A 15,415-nucleotide genomic window follows, 5' to 3' on the forward strand; every position below is an offset into this window, starting at 1 on the left:
GGCAGAGTTTATCCGGGGCAAAGGTTAATTGGGTTACTATTGCTTCCGGGTTGGCTTCTCCACATGTTCATCAGTCGGTAGGTTTTAGGAAAGCTCGTACTTTTGTGTAATAAACGACCCTCCAAGTAGGTGAAATAGTTACAGAACTGCAGCTAAGATGGCCGCTTCAATCGGAATTTCCTTCGGCGCCACTTCTGCGTGTCTGGCTACACAAAAGGTAACGTTTCCAACAAATATTTTGCAAGTGATGGGGGAGGGGGGCTTTTGAAAAAAAAAAGAAGCTGTACTAGTACATGTACTACCATGGAGGTAGAAAACTATTTTTTCTACCTCCATGGTACTACGTACGTTTCTTTGCAGTGCATGGTACCATATGACACCACAGTTTGTGTGCTACAAAATCGCAAGCAACAATCGTGTGTATCTTGAACAAAATGAGTTAGATTAATTAAGACTTACAAGCTACCCTGTCCCACATACGTAAGAACTTGTGTGTGTGCATGTGTTGCTGAGATGATATCAAATCATAATTTGGCATAAAGATAGTTTTGGTAAAGATGGCCAGCAATGTGTCACTAATGAGGAAGATCTACATTTGCCCACGAATTCTTTATCAAAATTAATGAAATATCTTATCAATATGTGTTAATACAATTTCATATTTTTACATTTTTACAGTGGTGTTGACATTGCCAAGAATGATCACATTGTGAGAGTTTATTTTTGCTCCCATGTTATCGATACATGTACCAGCTATACAGATACAGATAACGTCCTCATACTTTTCCACGCAGGATGGCAAGGCTGAGGTTGTTGCAAATGAAGACGGCCAGCGGGTAACCCCGGCTGTGGTGGCCTATACAGACACTGAAATGGTAGGAAAATACAAATTCCATCTTAGAGTTATGTCTTGGTAAATTATGTCTTGGTAATTTTATTTGTATCATGTATGACATTTCATGACCTCTTATACAATCATACACATAATACATTGATTTATGCCAATCTCTTATTGTTGAAGCTTTGATTCATGTTCAGTAACGTTATCATACACATACCCACATTACCGGTAAAAGGTTTTATGGCAAGCACAGTTCTAAATAGAACACTGGTTTTACTAGGGTTCTACATGCATGTTCCAACAGCAGAAGGCGTTGGAAGATTCCATTGCTGCATGTCACTTGTGGGTATAGACTATTGGAGATGGGGTTTTGTGCGCGTGAGAAATTTGCGCGTGAAAAACTTGCGCGTGAAGAATCTGCGCGTGAAGATATGCAAATTAGCTGACTCCCAAGGGATTTGAAAACTTTTTGCTGTTTTAAGCTTAAAAGTTGAAAAAAAGACAAGAAAATAAAAATTTAACATCATTTTGCTTGCATTCTAGACTACATACCCTTGTTTTGTCCATTTTTTTGTGATTTCAGGTTATTTTGAAAGGTAAAGTTTTCACGCGCAAAAAAGGTTGAAATTTGCGCGTGAAAGAATTTGTTTAAGAAAGCATGAAATCAAACTTCTAGAATGGAGAAAAGCTTCAGATTGTTACATTTTACCATCCTAAACCTCATACTAGTAACTTTTCCATGTATTTCTTACAAATTCAAGTGATTTTCAAAAGGTCAGGTTTTATGGAAATTATGCAAATTAGCTTATTCCCAAGGGACCAACATTTTCAAACAAAAATTTTGGCTAACAGAGGGAAAATTATACCAGAGGACAACATTTTCCTGCCTAAGAATTTGGTACTGCATATTTTCTAACATATTTCTAAGACTTTTATTTTTCACGCGCAAATTTTTCACGCGCAAGTTTTTCACGCGCAAATTTTTCACGCGCAGAAAACCTGTTCCCGACTATTGGAACACTTCACATTTTGGACAGGGGTGATTTATAATTAGGCACAGCACATTCGCACGGGATGGAGATAGGTCCATTTTTGGTACAGGGGATGTGGTGAAACCATCTGCTGCATTTGCTCCCGAGCAAATGTCAGCCTTTCTAGTTTTATTAGGATATGTTGGGCAATGTTACATCTGAGATTCTGATCGGAATCACCAATTCTACCAGATCAAAGTCTTTTCTCAGACATGTATATGTACATTTACTTTCTGGTTGGGTTCAGTCTTGTAACTAAAAAGCATGATATTTCTCTGTTCTTCCCCCTGTAGGTAGTTGGCTTAGCAGCAAAACAAGGTTGGATTAGAAATGCTGCCAACACTATAACCAAAGTCAAGCAACTTCTGGGGAAAAAGTGAGCTACGTTTTCTACAAGTTTTCTTTATGTTAATGTTGTAATAGGACCTTTACATGTACATGTCATATTGGTTGTCAGATTTGCCAATAAGATACTATCATATATAATGAAATGAAAAGCCATAAAAGTGTGTTTGTTTCCAGGTTTACTGATCCAGACGTGGAACATGCTTTGAAAATAAGCTCCTGTAAGGTATGATGTTAATTTCATACACCTTTTTTAGAAATATTTATAATGATCGTGCATTTATTCTATAGACAAGTCTTTGTGAGGTATGGCATCAAGTGTTGTTGATTTTCTTATTGGTATTACAGACTCACTCACTCACTCACTCACTCACTCACTCACTCACTCACTCACTCACTCACTCACTCACTCACTCACTCACACACTCACACTCACTCACTCGAAGTCAAACTCTTAACAGTTCAGCTACCTGACTGTACAATAGGACCCTTCTAATATAGAGTCGTAGATACGTACATGTGTGCACATGTACATGTAAGCAGACAACACACCGAAAACAAAACCTCCATATACGGAGGTAATGAGGTTATCAAACTCAGCATTTAATCTACTTGCAGATTGTTGAGAAGGATTCCAACCCCATGTATGCAGTGAAGCATGATGGGAAGACAGAGCACTTCTCCCCTGCACACATCACAACTCTGATATTTCGCAAGTTAATGGGTGAGTAACTATGCTTAATACATATTCCTCTAGCATGACAGACTGTACATTGCCCTGCAATACTGCATCTTTCAGATAGAGGTCTCTTCACAGTTATGGGGTGACCTACGATGTGGCAAAGACATGTCATGTCTATGAAGTGGAAGTAACAATCATGTGCGTGCTGTTTTTTGAACACCTCTTTACAGATATTGCCCAGTCCAAGGAGACGAGTGCTGTGAAGAATGCTGTCATTGCTGTCCCACTGAACTTTGATGAACAGCAAAAGAATGGTATAAGGTATGGGTGTAAAATAAAGTTGAGCGTAATGATGGCAATTTCTGGCCTCTAACTTCATACACTTGTATTACATGGTGGAGAATGCTTGGTGTACATGCTAACTGACAGAAATGAAATACAAAAGAGGAAACCAACACACAAAGATATTCATTTTGTATTCCATATTCCTCACAATATATCACATTTTTGTTACAGTATTAAAAAAGCATTTGTGATATTAATTATCATAAAGGGAAACTTCAGATGCTGACTTGTAGTTTCCCTGAGAATCCCAAGGAGAATTGGTTATGATCAGCCTTCTAAGCCTTCTAACTTCTGGCTGTTTGGTACAGAAAAGCTGCGACTGAAGCAGGGTTCAATGTGCTAAGAACCATCCCGGAGCCTGTCGCTGCTGCTTATGCCCACAATATTGGACAAGAAAGTTCCAAGGACAGCAGGTATGTGTGAACTTGTGTCATCAGGGTTGTCACCAGAATTTTTTCACAGCATGGGGATCAGGTACAGAAGGATAACTTTCTGCAGCGTAAGGCAAAGACATGAGCACAGTAGGTATTCTAGTACTCTCTATGAACAATTTTAATGAGACACTTTTTCCTGCTTATTGAGGGACATTTTTTAAATAAAAGATTCATGAACGGTAACAATTCAAGGTTCTCCCCAAAAAGAAACACTGGAAAGACGTTTGTAGGGGGCTAGATCACAGCATAGGAGGTCCAAATCACAGCACGGGGGGCCCCTACGCTCAAGTAGCCTAGTGAGAACACTGACCTGTGATAAATGATATATCATTATTTTTTACTATTACTCTCATGTCCCGATTAAACGTACCGGTACGTTTATTTTTTTCGGCCCGAACGTCCACCCGGTACGTTCTTATTAGGGACGGTACATTTATAAATTTTTGGAAAATCGGTTTTGGAAAAAAATTGTCACTATCGATATAATTTTATTTTAAGCCTTAAAATAAAAGAAATTTACCTTAGTTTCCGTCTCTCTCGTTTTGCAACAATATTTTCCCATGTCTTTGTTACCGATAGTTATCTAGAAATCACGAAGAACAAGTTTACAGGCCGTGTTTGGTTCGGATCGAGTCACCAGTAGTCACACTGTGACGCACGTAAATATTCACTCGAAATGAGAAATTAACGCCCAACAAAACGGACCATTACGTTCCCAGTGCTGTATTACTCTTTTGTTCTTGTGGTCAACTTGTTTTCTTTGCTTGAATCGCGTAAAATACCAAGGAAAATACAAGGAAACCGGCAATCGCCGAGCCGCGCCGATCTGCCGGCGCCATCTTGGATTTTTTTGGAAAGCTGCAATTTGGCCCAAACCGCTAGAGGGGGCGAATTAAAATGTTTAATATATTCGGTCTGAAGTTAACGTTATAGTATCATGAGTATGGAGCTCTAACAGTAGAGGTGAAGTTTGATAATGCATAGAACGGATAAAATAGAATAAAATTAAATGAAATAAAATAAAATAGAATAAAAAATAAATTGAAAATAAATAAAAAATAAATAAAAAGAAAAAAATAAAATAAAATGAAAATTATTGTAGTGGTTACTTATACTTATATTGTATTTAGCAAAAAAAAATTCGGTCCTGATACTCCGGTATTCAGAATCAGGTACAGGTACAGGTCCGGACCTGGACCTGATCCTCTGGACCTGGACCTGAAAGAGCCGAACAGGTACCCACCCCTATTGCTAGTGGTGTAATATGGCTGTAATGTTGACACTGTTTGTTGAGGTATAGTATTACATAGACAGCCTCATGTTTCTTTTATTACATTGAAATGATGTTGTATTTCCCAACAACAAGTGCTAGTAAAAGTATATTTATATTCCTAATCAAAAGTAACAGTGAAAGATTTGGTATTGAAATAAAGAGCACATTTTAGTACCGTTCACCTGTCAATTTGGTCATTTTCCGGGGGGTACGTTTATTCCGGAGGGTATGTTTATTAGACTTTGAAGATTTCTCCGGGGGTATGTTTATTCCGGGGGGTATGTTTATTCGGGACATGAGAGTATCTATTTATTCCCTGTACATGTATTATTTTGAGTCATCCATGTTGACTAAGCAATTTCCAAATGACCCCTTGACACTCCTCCTTTCAACCTCTACGAAAAGTGGCCCTGATGGCTGAATAGAGCATTTTTTGAGCTTAAATAAAGGCAGCAAACACACAAACAAACCGGTTAGTGTGGCTATTGTAATTGACATGGTTCTCTTCCACAGTGTTGTCCTGGTGTATCGAGTCGGGGGGAGCAGCATCGATGGCACAGTTCTAGCTGTGAACGGAGGGATGTACAGCGTGCTGTCCAGTGTCAGACGGGACCATCTGGGCGGAGACCAGCTGAACAGCATCATAGTGGATTACTTCGTACAGGAATTTCAAAGGTAAATGCCTTGTAATAAGCCGTCTCACAGTTCCACGTGTGCATGTGCAGTTGTGATGTACAATGTACATGCGCTTTGGTATAAGGCATAAAGGCATTCAATGCAATTTTAGGACGGCAAAACAAAAAATATTCTAGATGAGGAGATCTGTCTGATATTGACATTTATTTCTATATCTTAGAACATTTTCATGTTTATTTAATAGTTGAAGTGTTCAAAATAGCTACAAAATAGATAGGTAAGGTATCCCTCCTTTTTTTTGGGGGTACCAGTCTTTGATGATATGTAGCTAGAGCCAGCCTACGATGATACAAAACAAGCAACTTTTTTCCGTCAGACAATCAGTAGAAAAATTCAATGGTGGTTTCTGTTTGTTGAACAAAAATGTACATGTCATTTAGATTTTTTTCCATTTTGTGAGTAAAAATCAGATCTACATATGATTCTATGATAAACTGATGAAAAAATTGTCTGAAATGATTTATCACATATTTTCTAGCTTATAACATAAGCTTCTTGAACTGTTTGTTTTGTCTGCTTCTCTTCTATGTAGAAAGTGGAAGATGGACGTTAGAGAAAATAAAAGAGCGATGGCAAAGCTCCAGACAGAGGCAGAAAAGGCCAAACAGATCCTGTCCACCATGCCGAAGGCCAGCTGCCATGTGGAGTCCCTGCATGAAGGAATAGACTTCCAGTGTGACATCTCAAGGTACTGTTTAAGACATATTCACAATTCTGGAATACTGTAGTTTTGGAAAGTATTAATTATATATTCATGGTGTCATAAAGTTGTGGTGGAGATGTTGCTGTAAAAAACACAAAATGAATGAATGATTGGATCTTTATTGCATATTCCTGCAATTAAGATTAAATGCTCATGTGACCATATGTGGCCTAGAGAATGTAAAACATGGAGTATTGAACACTGAAATGCTACATTCTAATGTTAAGTGCTAAAAGTCTATATATTACAACAATACTACTAGTATGTACTACAATGTCATGTACTGTAGATTGTTGTTTACTCCTCTCTTTTTGAAACATCTGGAAACATAATTTGTCCACTATACATTCATTCCTGCATGACATCAAGTATTTGAAAGTGTCCTTCTTTGACATTTTCTTACATATCTTGTCGAATTGTAAAGTTTTTAATAGGGCTTGGCGTTCAAGTAACAAAACGTATCTCGTTTTCGACATATACTAGTAAATCACAGCAAACACAAACATTGTAATGTTGCTTGTTTCTCAGGGCCAGGTTTGAGTCCATCTCCTTGAGTCTGTTGCAGAAGTTCCTGGAACCAATAGAGGAGGTCATCTCTCAGGCACAGGTCAAGAAAGAAGCAATCAAAATGGTAGGTATAAAACCAAACCAATTTTCTTGTTTGAAGTCTTTTTTTTTTTTCAAGAATGAAATGGAGGTAATAATAATCTTTTTTTTTTCAAGTCTGAAATGGAGGAAGCAGGCAAGACTTGTGATCTTTTTTGCTTTTTTTTCACCTCAGAAAAATCCCACAAACTGGAGAACCAAGAAATTGAATTGTTGCGTATATGTAAAACAATGTTTAACTAAAAAGATAATATTTGCAAAGCAAATGCATAATGTGAACCTTCACTTCTCATATAATTAGTCTTTTTCTTAGTCTAATCTGTTTCTTACTCAAGTTCATTTATATGACCAGCCCCTCCGACTCTGTCCTGCCAGTTGCTACATAATGTAATCGAACACCACAGGGTGTCTTGTACAACACCAGTTACCATGGTGACAGATGTCTGGTCCAGGTCACTGACCTTATTTACTTTGATAAGAAAAAGAAGACACAGAGCAAATATAATAATTCCTTTCTGAAACATGAAAATCTAAGCCTAAGGCATGTTGGTTTCTTGCAGGTTGTGTTATGTGGAGGGTCCACCAAGATTCCGAAGTTACAGAAGCTGGCTCAGGAGTGTGTACCCCATGCTGACGTCCTCAACTCTGTAGCACCGGATGAAGTTATCGCCATGGGAGCAGCCAAACAGGTGTGCTGTTGCATTCATTTATTACCTCCATGAAAAAAAGAGGTATTGTTTTTGTTCTGTGTGTGTGTGTGTGTGTGTATGTGTGTTTTAAATGTGTGTTTCTGTCTGTCTGTCTATGTGATACCGTGTGTGTGTGTGTGTGTATGTGTGTTTTAAATGTGTGTTTCTGTCTGTCAATGTGATACCGTGTGTGTGTGTTTCCACATATATGTGATCAGCATTACTTAAGGAGGCCTCAATGGATTGTTATGATATTTGGTATGTGGGTAGGTCTTGGGAAAACGAAAGTCAAGGTCAAATGCACAAACACTTCCAGGGAGACTAGAATTCTCCAATTTCCTGTTTTATTTCTTTGTTCGGCTTACAAACAAACTGCCAAGGCTGTCAAAGTAGGATACCGGTATACCTTAATTGTTAAGGGTTAATTGTGATCAATGCAAAATGGCTAAATGGCTTAACTATCATATATATTCACTAAGGTACTACATTTAGGGTTACAATATTGTGTAAAAAAATATATTTGATATGAGATGATGTTACATGTAGATGTACATCATCTCTTATTGAATATAGTTATTACACAATTTACACATAAATTCCTGAATGTTTACAACCAAAGTAGTGATTTTTCTAAACAAATTTTACAGTTATTTTAACAATACCAATTTTGTACAATAAGACACAAAACCCTTTTGCAATTATGTTGTAACAGTCGTAATTTTGCACCACAACTTTAGAACATTCTGCCTCTGACAATAAGCTTACACTTGGACAGGGACTGCAGTCACTGAACAAAATTGAAGTTTGTTCTTCAAACTAATGTTTGTGAGCCATTAGCTGCTTGGGGTAGTTAGCCTTTGTTGCAGAAAACTTCTGATGTTTTGGTAAGTCATGAGTCAGAAGGGACGTGTAGGTATGCGGCTGCTCAAGGGTGTCCTTCCTCAGCGGTTGGTAATGGTTTGGAGTGTCAGCACCGTGGACAGCTGCTGTTGCATTCTGTGTCAGCTGGTTCTCAGCTGTCCCATCATCACTATGGTTCGCCATCACCTGTGGAAGTGGTCCACCATCCTGGGCAGCTGTTAGCTCATGGCCATTGTAATATTTCTGTGACTGTGGACCTTTGAACTCATTGTCATTCTCATAACTGAAAGCCTGTGGGACTTTTGCGGCATCTTTAGCATCTGCGACCATCTGTCTATTCTGATATCTGTTGGACTTTGCCTGGTCCTTTTCAGTAACTACAAATGACATGTAGTCATTGTCCATGACTACCTCTACAATGGTTTCAGCATCTTGAGCAGCTGCGATCATTTCACTGTTTACGTACTTGTGGGACTGAGGATCATCTTTAACTGACTCATTCTCATCCTCATCCTCATCCATGACTCCATGTGCAGCATCAACACCATGTGTGGCTTCAGCACCATGTGCGGCATCAACACCATGTGCAGCTGATGACACATTCTGGCCACCAGCTGCTGGACCTGGCATATTTCTAGGGGGAAGGGAGGGCGGTATAACCTCATATTCATGCTCAACCCTGCCAAGACGTTCTGTAGATCTTTGGCCAGCACCTCTAAGTTGTCTTCTTGATGGATTAAGTACGTCCACATATTCTTCTTCATCTTCTATGGCACCATGCCTTACGTGGTCGTGGCCACTGATTGCGACAGTAGCTGTCAAGTTTGTATTGTTGAAAGCAACTCCTGAATTTGAGTTTGAAGAAGGGCTTTTGGATCTTTTCCTGCACCACATTGTGAGAATTATGACTGTGGTTACAAGTAGGACAGCGCCAACTACTGCACCAGAGACTGCGGCAATAAGGACAGGCAGGGAGAGGGTGGAAGTAGACTCTGTAGGATTTGAAGGTGGTTGGCTTGAGGCATCAGTTGTAGGGAGAGGTGAAGTTACTGGTGCCATCGTGTCAACAACAGACAGAGTCACCATGGCAGACGTGGAGCCAACAAAACTTGCTGCAACACAGACATACAGACCAGCGTCTGATACTGTAACATTGGTTATGGTGATGGCGCCATTTTCCCCAACAATCATCCTCCCACCTGACTCGACAGTGGTAATATTCAGTCCAGATGGGAGAACAAGTGTTATATCTGGTGTGGGGATTCCTGAAGCTTCACACACAAAATCTAGCGTTTCCCCTTCTACCACCGTGTTATTGCGAACCCTCTCAAACCTCAGTATGGTTGGTTTTTCACAGACCGACGTCAAATCTTCAGGACTGATATCTTTAAGCTTTTGCCCGTTGAAGTTGTTCGGTCCTTCGCATGTGATCTGGTTTTCAAACGAAAGCGACCCGTTCATCTTTTGCCTGAAGGGAGCCATCCTACAGTCACACTGCCAGGGGTTGTTGTCAATGTTTACAGTAGAGATGGACGACAGCTTGTCGTAGGCTGATGAAGGAAGAACCATCATTTGGTTGTCCTGCAGCAGAAGCTCAGAAAGTGATGGAAGCTTTGACACAGCCTCCGTAGGAAAGGTTTCTATGTGGTTGCTAAACAATCGGAGATGTGTAAGTAGTGGTAGGCTAGAAAATATTTCTGCTCTGAAAAGTGTCAGTCTATTCTGATACAGGTACAGCGTTCTCAGTTGTGGTGTTGAACTGAAAGTTAGACTCTGAATATTGCTGATATCGTTATTGTACAGCCAAAGTACTTCCAAGTTTCCCAGTCCTGTGAACATGTCAGATCTGAGGCTTGTTAGGTTACTCTGGTGCAGGTACAGGGTTCGCAGTTGTGGTGTCGAACTGAACGTTCCAGCCTGAATATCATTGATGTTTAACTTATTATTGTAAAGCCAAAGGATCTGCAAGTTTAGCAGCCCTGTGAACATGTCAGATCTGAGGCTTGTTATCTTGTTATGAGACAGGTGTAAAGTTCCCAGTTGCAGTGTTGAACTGAAAGTTCCACTCTGAATATTACTGATCTCATTATTGGTTAGCCGAAGGTCCTCCAAGTTTTCAAGCCCTGTAAACGTGTCAGATCTGAGGCTTGTCAAGTTGTTCCAATCGAGGTACAGGGTTCTTAATTGTACTGTTGAATGAAAAGTTTCAGCTTGAATATCATTAATGTTATTATCGTTCAGCCGAAAGGTCTGCAAGTTTCCCAGCCCTGTGAACATGTCGGATCTGAGGCTTGTCAAATTGTTCCGATGCAGGTACAAGGTTCTAATTCGCGGTGTGGAACTGAAAGTATCAATGTCCGTGATCTCATTATTGTACAAGTAAAGGATCTGCAAGTTTCCCAGTCCTGCAAACATGTCAGATCTGAGGGTAGTTAACTTGTTCTGATACAGGTACAAGGTTCTCAGTTGGGAATTTGAGTTAAAAGTTCCAGCCTGAATATCGCTGATCTCGTTATCGTACAGCAAAAGGGTCCGCAAGTTTCCCAGCCCTGCAAACATGTCGGTACTGAGACTAGACAGACGGTTTCCCTGAAGTTCCAGAGTGTCCAAATCTGACAAGTTATAGAATGCTTGGTCGTGTATTGTGGCAATACGATTGTTTTCTAGATCGAGATCTCTCATCTGCCTATACTGTGGGAAATCAGACTGATCTAACGTTGTAATTAGATTATTCTGCAGCCAGAGATCAGTTGTGCCTGGCGGCAAGTTGCTGGGAACACCGGTGAGGCCCTGGTTGCGGCAGTCGACGATTAAAGCGCGTTCAAACTGCGAAAAGCTGCAGGAATCTGTAGAGTTGAACACCGTTAGGATGATGAGAAGGCATAGCAGCCTCCCTGCAGCTGGTAGCAATGCTGTCATGTTGTTTCCTGTGTCAAGTCAAGTGACACCAGTCTGAAAAAAAGCAAAACATCAGATATAACTACTTTCTGTAACATGTTGATATTATACATGTAGATTTACCACTTATGCTATAATACAATGTATAATGTAGCAAACTATTTTTTTATCTGTTTGATGCATTTAAGATGCATTTGTGAAGATAAAAAAAGCGTAACTGCCAACAAGTTAGACTTGTTTCCAAATTCCAATACTGTAAATCTTGACATGTTCGTGGTGGTTTTATTTTCACAATATTTGCGTTGACCACTCCATCGCGAAGTCATAACGTCGCAAATGTGATTTGTTTGAGGTAGTACTGTTGGATAACCAGACTGAGTGTATTGTTGGCTGACCCAGGCTTTTGGCAGAAACGCACGAGTTGGCCTGTTGTCCTGTTCATTTTAATCATACTGCATGCTGCCGAGTGAAAAGTCCACTTAGCAGAGGTTATTGACAGGCTGTGTCTGTTCATTAAAATTTTTCTCTTTTGACAGATTATTCCTGTCAATAAGATTTATTTTTCACTACTGACAGGATGTTTTGCAAGGCGATCGCTCAACCGACTAAACTAACATGTGCACCTGTTCACAAAACTGATGGTACTGATTCAAATTTCTTCCTTCGCTTCCTGTCAGTAACAACTTTTTTGCACTATTTGCAGTATGTGCCTGGTCATAGCAATTTCCAATGTACTTTGTATACTATTTAACATCAAGATACAAATTTTTAATGTCGTATGATAAACCCATGACAAGGATGCTGCATGGTTGTTTACAATGTATAACAACTGCGATGGGTGGCAGGGGATGCACACCTGGCACGGACGTTTGTTTACAAGTAAACCAGATGAAGTCTCAAATACACTTGCTTCACTCATCTAAATACATATTAGGAGGGTCTTAATAAATAAGCTATTTGATCCACCTTCTCTACTGTTTCCACAACAAGAACCATGCCATGCTTCTTGCAGGAAGTAAATTTGTTTGAAAATCATAAAAGGCAGACACTCCCTGATACACGTGTACCATGCAAGAATTATAATTAATAGAAATCTGACGACAATCTCTAACCATCTTAAAACATGATTATAAGACCAAGATGAAGACTTACCCAGATACAGTGTCCTGAAGAAGGGTACAACTTGATACTTCAAGACAGAAGTAGCCTTGAATTGGAAGTGCACACCTGGCCTTACGAAACAGTCAAGGAAGTCACCTGTGTGCCATACCTGTTCACATGGTTGAGATTTTGATCTGGTATGTTGGGAAAAGCTGCATACACCTTGCATAAGAGGAAGGAATTCAAACTGTTACGCACGACTTGAGTTCTGTAAAGCGTAGAAGCTTTCAGATGGCATCCGCCATCTTTCTTCAGCTACTGACGAGGGAAGTCACATGACTTGGGTTAAAAGGTCATACCAAGGACATTCTGTATATGTCCTTGGTCATACCCATGATGTTGATCAATGAGGTAACAGCTACATCATAGCCTACATGTAACAGTGATACCTGGCGTGGCAAACTCTGTAACCGAGCCGTTGGTTTCAGGTTGCATCTGACACAATTACAAGGGCACATACCTTGACCTCAGCTATCTTTGTTGCTCACAGTAGCATAACCCAGACCCATAACACAGTAACCCAGGGGACTGTGGAAAACAGGTTGATGTTACATCACACACACAGGTTAGGGGTGTTTTACTGAGGCCTAGTCAAGCTAAAGCATTTTTCTGATAGCATATCGGATTGTAGCTGTCCATGCAGGAACTTCAGAACTTTATTTACTAAAAACAACATCGCAGGCGAGCATCCTGAATTGTGTTTACAGTATGATATGTACAGCTGTCTAAAAACAAATGTCACTTTAGCATTAGCAGATTGACAGTACATGTATCATGTGATCATTCATCTTTGAAATATTGTACTGAATCATTATATTCGTAAATATGCATTAAAAAGAGAGTAAAACCATGGGAAAAAACATGTCTTTGAATATTATTCACTGACCCTCATGCCTGATTTTTTGTCATCTCTTCAGGCAGCCCTGTTGTCTGGAAAAGGAGAAGAGAACTCGCTGAATGAAGCCATTTCAGAAATCCCCAGTACAGCAAGAGCTGTCATGCTTAAGGTATGTTTCTAATGCTCAGAGAAGGGCTTTCTCTGAGGGTTGGCTATCACAGATAAGGTATAAGAAACCTGGAGATTCCAGAAAATATTTGTTCACCATTTGTCCATAACTATGAAGGTCTTTTGCTTGTAAGGGGGTGTAGGTAATTTTGCAAATTACACACGTACAAAAATGTACTTTGCTATGTGTATATATATAGTCTATCATCTTCTAATGCTAGGATTAAATTTTCTCTTGATGGGTTCAAATAGTAAATTCATTGACATGTGCAGACAACCCCTGTATTTTTGAATGTAACATACATATATATGTATACATGTAGGACAATACAAAAAAAGTCATGTGTTTTCAAAAATGCCTGGTAAAAGCTTAGACATTTCACCTATAATTGTAAAAGCACAGTCATTCTCTTCCCAAGTGTACCTAGTATTTCGTAAAACTTGAGATGAATTTAGCAAGTCTCATAGTATAGCAGATGATGATATTGTACATTTTTAAGTCGTTCTTTGTTCAACAGTTCTGCAACAAAGTTTATTTGTATGTTGTGTTTAAAAACCTTTTAATTCCTTCCCTCTAGACCGTAGATGACTCGGGAAGCCCAGTACTGAAGACGTTAGTGCCGGCACATTCCCCCATCCCTCTACACTGTCAGCACAGCTTCAATGTCTCCCCACAACACACTGCCTGCTGTGTGGAGCTGTATGAAGGAGACCAGGAGGATACTGTGGAAAAAGCTGTGCTTTTAGCCAAGGTGGGGACAATGCCGTCCAAAGGCCAAGTGTACCAGTACCTAATTCTAAGTACTGTGAACAATTACAAAATGTAATGATTGTAACCCTCTTAAGCTTTATGTCATACCTGGGCCGTGATAATGTTCGATACAAGTGTGATAACTAGCGGTACAGCCTGGGGTTCTATTTGGTTATCACATAGGCTTCTGAATGTTAAATTTGAATGCGTTTTACCTGAGCCACATCAGAATTCAAATACCGGATTCGGACGTTGGAATTGATGTTGTGCATTTTAAAAATTTTTGGGGGGGTTTAGGGACACCATATTTTGGCTCATTTTGCATTGAAAGGCCTGTTCTCTTGGTTGTGTATGACTTAGTTTATTAAGCATCACCCTCGTTCCCTTCCCTCCTTTTGTTGGTAATGATGCCAATTTTTGGGAAATGTAGGTACAACATGTGTACTACTGTGTTATTTTTTATTTGGACACATTTTTAGCATGCAACAGGGTGAGCAATAGGTTAAGCATTCTTTGATTTCTTCAGATTGTGCTGAGTGACCTTCCAACTGGAGAGGATGATGTCAAGGTCGTCTCAGTTGCGCTTCACTTTCGAAGGTGAGTCTAGTTAGACTTAATGCCTAGTACAGTGTAGTAGTTTAGTAGTAGTTGTAGTATCTAATCATAGATCATGATTTTATTCAGATAATATATATATGTAACTTAAGAATATAATTGTTGTTTTGAGCATGTGCTTCATGAAAAATTGATAAAGCTCAATGCACATGTCATACATAATATTTACTTGCTGTGGCCAAAATAAGTTCATATTTAGTGGTTCTCATCATTGATATCTTTAGAAGAGCCTGTTTATTTGTTGTTGTTTACAGAGAGGGCAGTCTTCATGTCACGTGTACAGAGAAGTCTAGTGGCCAGGCTGATGATGTCACCATAGAATGTGCGACAGAATGATCTACTGTTTATCACACATTTGGCGAATAGACTCGTACAAAAGTGGGAAATCTCTATAACGTAAACTCGACTCGCACGTGTAAAATGCTGATCCACATTGACGTCTACAGTAAGTTACCGGTAACTCAAGACAAAGAGCTAA

At 39.5% G+C, this 15,415-nt stretch overlaps 1 protein-coding gene across 1 annotated transcript; it reads left to right on the top strand.

Annotated features, from left to right (window-relative positions):
* Positions 1-135: 135 nt before the first annotated feature.
* LOC109477356 (heat shock 70 kDa protein 14-like) lies at positions 136-15,412 on the top strand. Its single transcript, XM_019778561.1, has 15 exons — positions 136-217; positions 795-875; positions 2,166-2,248; positions 2,395-2,443; positions 2,836-2,941; positions 3,130-3,220; positions 3,553-3,657; positions 5,465-5,626; positions 6,180-6,335; positions 6,879-6,981; positions 7,517-7,645; positions 13,483-13,572; positions 14,150-14,323; positions 14,849-14,919; positions 15,192-15,412. Exons 1-15 carry the CDS (start codon positions 158-160, stop codon positions 15,271-15,273), a joined length of 1,542 nt encoding a protein of 513 aa, XP_019634120.1. The 5' UTR covers positions 136-157; the 3' UTR covers positions 15,274-15,412.
* The last annotated feature ends 3 nt before the right edge of the window (positions 15,413-15,415 follow it).

Source organism: Branchiostoma belcheri, unplaced genomic scaffold (assembly GCF_001625305.1).
Source record: "Branchiostoma belcheri isolate BF01 breed outbred unplaced genomic scaffold, Haploidv18h27 scaffold4, whole genome shotgun sequence".
NCBI lineage: Eukaryota > Metazoa > Chordata > Leptocardii > Amphioxiformes > Branchiostomatidae > Branchiostoma > Branchiostoma belcheri.